A 6,000-nucleotide genomic window follows, 5' to 3' on the forward strand; every position below is an offset into this window, starting at 1 on the left:
TTAATTTCCCTCCCAGGACAGCATTATTCACACTGTATTCTGCGTAAAGCAGCCTGGCTATGAATACTAATCACGTTCCAGATAAAGGCCAATCAATTATCAAATCCGGGGGATGTTGTTGGAATTAGCACACGCATTCAGCCCCATGTTTGACAAATGGGTTCATTATCTTCCAGCCGGATGGTCCGGCAGTCGAGGGGAGTAACGTTCATGCATAATTTATGGAGCCATTTGTACTATTCTGTTGTATTTATACTCCAGAATCTCGCTTTAAGAGCAAAACATTGGAGGCGCAGCACTGATGGGAGGTCAACGGGGTCACGACAACAGAGTGGGCAAAGGGACGTGCAGGAGGCCAGGAGGTCAGGGCCTGTTGAGGCCCCGTTGAGGGCCCACAAGGGCTTGAAAACTCACAAACAGACACGGAAGCTGAATCCAAATATCTGGGATTTCCAACGTGCACAATCGATCCGAGTCGGCTTGTAAAGTTGCAGATAAGACGACTGGAGGACCCGAAAATAAATGAAATTATTATGATCTACAGGATTTCTGCCATAGTTTTATTGATACACAGGAGTATATACGAGTATTTTCTGCACGTTCAAGTTCATACCGATTAATGACGTCGTGGCCGAGCTTTCTTTTCTGATCAAGAGCCATGTGGCAAACACGCAAATCTTTCGCGGCGTTTGTGTATTTGCGTTGCTCCCTAGGTGAATCCCAGCATCGGACTCATCAAGCAGAGTGACAGACGGGAGCAAAGGGTTGGAGGCGACAAGTCCCGCCTTCCTCCATCCCGCCGTCACGATATCGAATGAAGTCAAAACAAACTGCGGCGGATTTTATCGAAAAAGGAGACCGGCAGAGCAACACGGCGGAGAAAACAACACACACAAAAGGTCCTTGGCCTCAGGTTCACGCATCAATCAGGGTTAGGATCTGTTCCTGCAGAGAATAATATGTTAGGGAGCAAACAATAATGCATGAAATGAATAAACCAAAAAATACTGCAGCCATTAAGGAGCAGGCCTGTTGCTCTCGTCCATCACCGAAGCCAACAGACTGAACGCTGATAGCGGTTTCAGGACTGAATTGGAGCAAATACAAACAATACGTTCTTGTCGCCCGCAGCCTGAACGCTCCTCGGAGACAAAAAGAAACAATTTCCCAGCTGTTGGAGATTAGAAACCCCATCTTTTTCCGACAACCTCTCGTTAATAGATTCCCTTCATGCTTCTTCTTTTTTTAAATGTTTTATCTCACATTGACAAACCGGGACAAACATCTATTTTTCTGCTTTCCAGGATGAAACATGTTTTTATGAAAAGAGACTTCTTCCGTCCACAAACCGTGAAGTTAAATTACAAGCCTCTTTTTCGTTTATCTCCAACGCACACACACAATAAATGTGAAAGGTAAAAATACTCTGCAGTAGAAGTGACGGAGCCAAAAGAGGATTAGCCCCCTCCCTACCTCCTGCCATAACCTTGCTGTGCTCACACAGAGTTACACATTTTCATTCAGTTGCACAGTTTACGCAGCATTACGCGGGATTATTGGTGCAGGCGGACAGTTTCGGAGATGAATCTGGCCGTCTGAACCTCTCTTGACCTATATCCTTTAACTGGAGCAATGCAGCAGCAGCAGCAGCAGCAGCAGCAGCAGCAGCAGCAGCGTCCTGAAGGGAGACGCTTCATTAATTGTAGGATGCTCATGCTGCCTATTTTTTTTTTCCTGCAGAGAGTAAAAAACTATAAAGAAGACAGATGGTCATCTTTGCGAAAGCTCCAAACGTCGCTCCGGTGCTAAAGAAAGGCAGAGAAAACAGATAAAGCGTTTAAATGTTCCCCAAAACTTTCCATTTCATTCCCCCCGGCTCAAGATGAGTTTCGACACACCTCTGAATGAACAATATATTTGGGGATTTACAGAATACCAAATGGGCGTAGTCAGATAAATGATATGATAACGTGAAACCAGACCGGTGCATGCAGAGACTGCATAGAGCCCTTTCTGATGCAGGTATCATGACTATCCTTTTATGCAACCTAACTTGATATTATTTAAACTCTAGCAGGTGACTGTTGTCATCTGCATCGTCTTCTGTCAACAAGCCTCATGCAGGAGCCACTCGAATACGAACATGTTTGTTCTTAAGTGGCTTTTTAGCAGAAGATAAATGGAAGTTACCATATTTGGAATGAAAGGTAGCCCCGCCCCTAAATAATACCCTGCTTTATGGTCTGTTTGACTCTAAATTACCATAATTTACTAAATGAACATCATGCTGTAGTGAAGAAGACTTGAAATTAGAGATTGAGACCATAAACTCATGTTTACAATGTTTACTGAGGGAATAAATCAAGAAAATGCAGCTTTAACACATGAAGCATAGACTTCTATACAACCAGAGGAGTCGCCCCCTGGTGGTCAGGAGAGAGAATGCAACTTTAACACATGAAGGATAGACTTCTATACACCCAGAGGAGTCGCCCCCTGATGGTCAAGAGAGAGAATGCAGGTTTTAAGACAGTTCTGCATTGGCTTGGAGGAGTCATGTGACTTAACATATTAGATTCTTCTTTATTTCAGGGTCAGTGCGACTCTCAGGTGACGCTGCAATAAAAGCACCTGCTATTTTTTTCCTCGGCTTCAGCTGCTTGAAATCGTAGACTCTTTAATCAACTTTAATTTTAGGACATATATGGGGCAGGACGTGTTTTGGGGATTAACTGGGCAATTCTCATAATCCTCGTGAATTCTTCTTGTTCTTTTGGTTTTCTTCAATCTTCATTTTGAGTGTATCTCAAACCAATCAGTAACTGTTTATGAATTCTTTATGGGCTGAAAGAGTCAACAGCATTTCCTCTCAGTGTTGTTTTTCCCCCTCCATCCAAAGATGCACTTCATGGTTCCCTCTTCAGCCATCAGCCGGATATCTCTCATAAACAAGCGTAGTAATAGTGTTTGATGTTGATTCAAACCAGATTTCTTTTTAGTTTAGGGTATGAGTTACATTTTGTTTCATATTTATTCTCATTATTATCCACCCAGGATCTTCCTCAACGCCACTGTTTTTATACACTTTGTAAAAAGTTAACTTATTTCTTTAGCTGGTTAAATAAATATTAAAGAATTCATATTAATCACACCTGGAACTGACTGTCATTTGCCTGTCATAAATTTGTTTATTATTCCTGAATCTGTGAGACATAAGGAACCTGCAACCTGCAACACGGACCGGGTAACGTGAGCTGCCAAGGTCACGGAGGGAATATCACCAATTACCTGTGTGGCCGGCGGTTAAAGTCTCCAGGTTTCTAAATGTGACTAATTGCCCCGGCAAAATATATTTATGTATATATATATATATATATATATGTTCTGCTTCTTATGATACAGGTTAGAACTCATTACTGGGATGTTCCGCGGGCTCCAGTGCTCCGGCTTAGATAAGGGGAATTAAAACAAGCGCACACACGCACACACACACACACACACACACACACACACAGATGGTTTGTATACTTACAAATAATTGGTTGTTTTTTTATATGTTAGAGTGCATTACAGCTTTTGTCCCTTCCAGCGCCATAGAGAGGCACAATTCCAGTAATTTTTTTTATTTTTATATTAATGGGTAAATGTCCTCCAGGGATTTCTGATACCTCAGCCGAGTGTACACTCTGCTGGGCATTAGCTTGCAGTAATACCTTCTCCCATTGATTTGTCTCAGCGCCTGTGCCTGCAGTCTGAGTGCGGGGCAGCGAGGCACGAGATAGCTCGAGCACAAAATCCTTTTCGGTGTGTCGGCCTTGTTGGTTACCGGCTTCAGCCAAACACACACACAAACAAACAAACAAACAAGGTCATAGTGCACAACGTGTTGTAAATCCACCTGTGCTCTGATTCCACGGCTCCTCTCTTTGAGGAGAAACACAACAACGATTCTGTTTTAAAGGGTTACACAACAATTTGACAACACTTGATCCAAATTGCGTGACAAATAGAAGGAGACACAAAGACTTGACAAAATATATCAGGAACAAAGCGGTGGCTACACCTTCAACTGTGATTCCTGCTAACAACTAAATGGCCTGCAGGCAAAAAAGAAAAGAAAAAAAAAGCAACACGAGTTACTCCTTGATGTAATAAAAGGAGCATGTTGAGCTTGTTTTCCAGCTATGGAAGCCTAAATGGGTCATGTACGTTGTGACTATTATTTAGTGAGCCTCAGGTCCCGGCTGAGAGATTAACAAACTCAGGGGGGGAAAAGACACACTGATAAGAAGTAAATCACATAAACCTAAGCACATTAATCTAAAGCATTTCTCACATTTGCATAATATCTGATTGCGGCTTCGTGCGCTCAGGATTTACGAGGATTAATCACTTCTATACTCATCAGCTGTGACGTGTCACCATGTTTGAACGGTAAAGTGTACGAGGCGCTAGACAGAAACCTGGACTTTAACTTCCAGGATTTAAAAAAAATCTTAAAAAAGGAGTAACACACATTCTGTATGTTTAAAAAAAACATTCACACATTCACAAACAACCCTCTGAATTCTCACAATCTGACCTATTGAGTCAAATACATATTGAATATCAATCAGGAGCTGTGCCAATATATTATTTTGTTAACATTCATGCATGCAGGAAGTCAGAGAAAGACACTAAAATGCATCGGTATGAAGAAAACAGAAGCATTAACATATTTGTACTCATATTATCATTATTAGTTTTTTTAATCGCCATTGTCCTGCTTCCACTACGAAAGATTATGCAAAAAAATTATTAAAATCACCTAAATGTTTTCAGATTATTGCATCGGTCAGAGACTCGGAGCTCATCTTGAGTCCATGTCTTCAAAAAACAAAGGCTAAGCCATAATTAGTAAACAAATCTATAGCTGCTTGAAATCAACAACAAATCATCCGATTTTGGGAAATGCGCTTTTTTTGCTGGGAATTAGACGAGAAAATTGATACCACTCACATGTATGTTTATACTAAATATGAAGCTATAGTGGAGCTAGGGGACAGTTAGCGTAGCATTAAACTGCTTGCTTGGCTAAAATATTAAGCACATTCACAGGGAACACCGTAGAAGTATTCCTTCAGACAAAAACGTCCACGTGCTTTTATTTCCTGGTTTAGACAACTGTAACGATCTTTTCTGAAATCCAACCCCACAAAAAAAAAAAATATCCTTTGTATATAAAAAATATATAATAAATATAAATCCATCGTTTTGCCAGGGAAGGAACGGGAAGCCATATTTTATCCCCGCTAACCACTGCATTCAAATCAAACATCTGTGTCCATCAATGACACACTTCCCTGATTAAAATAATTAAAATAGCCACATGTCTCTGCAGACTTGTCAGTGGCCTCTGGGTGATCTGCAGGGTGCACCCGTGGGTGCCCCCGTGGCCCGCATCGGGTCAGTGTGGACCAGCAGCAGCAGCAGCCCTGCTGCTTGGGTACCACGTCCGCTCCCTCCTCATCTGTGTAAGGATACGCTCCTCCCCTGCTGGGCTCAATCAATCTCGCGCGCGCGCGCGCGCGTACACACACACACACACACACACACACACACACACACACACACACACACACACACACACACACACACACACACACACAACACCGCAACTGTGACCTCCACTGACAGTTAATGCTTTGTGTAAATCAAACCAGCTGAGCAGCAGCAGCAGTAGCAGCAAAAAAAATTAAAATTAAAATAAATAAATAAAAAGAAGCCCCATCGAGTGAATGACGGTGAAGCTGGCAGCCGAACACAGCCGACACATTCCTGCTTCGGCTCTTATGAGTCACAGCCAATTATAAATATATAAATCGAGCGATTTAAACGCGCTTTCGTAAATCCGCCTCATACCTGCCCACGGTTTGGTTGGCGAGCTGTCTCATTCGGTTGAACTGCTTCTTCATCTTGGGTTTTTCTGCGTTACCACCGGGCGGTTGAGCCACTCCGCAT

At 42.4% G+C, this 6,000-nt stretch overlaps 1 protein-coding gene across 1 annotated transcript in view; it reads right to left on the reverse strand.

The window, feature by feature from the left end:
* Positions 1-5,954, reverse strand: part of LOC306753355 (rho GTPase-activating protein 44-like) — a gene marked incomplete at both ends in the record, with an annotated part of 58,807 nt that extends 52,853 nt beyond the window's left edge. Inside the window, 1 exon segment of the mRNA XM_079237225.1 lies at positions 5,902-5,954. Coding sequence (XP_079093351.1) covers positions 5,902-5,954 — 53 coding nt within the window.
* Positions 5,955-6,000: the final 46 nt, after the last annotated feature.

Source organism: Taurulus bubalis, assembly GCF_910589615.1.
Source record: "Taurulus bubalis genome assembly, chromosome: 2".
Taxonomy (NCBI): domain Eukaryota; kingdom Metazoa; phylum Chordata; class Actinopteri; order Perciformes; family Cottidae; genus Taurulus; species Taurulus bubalis.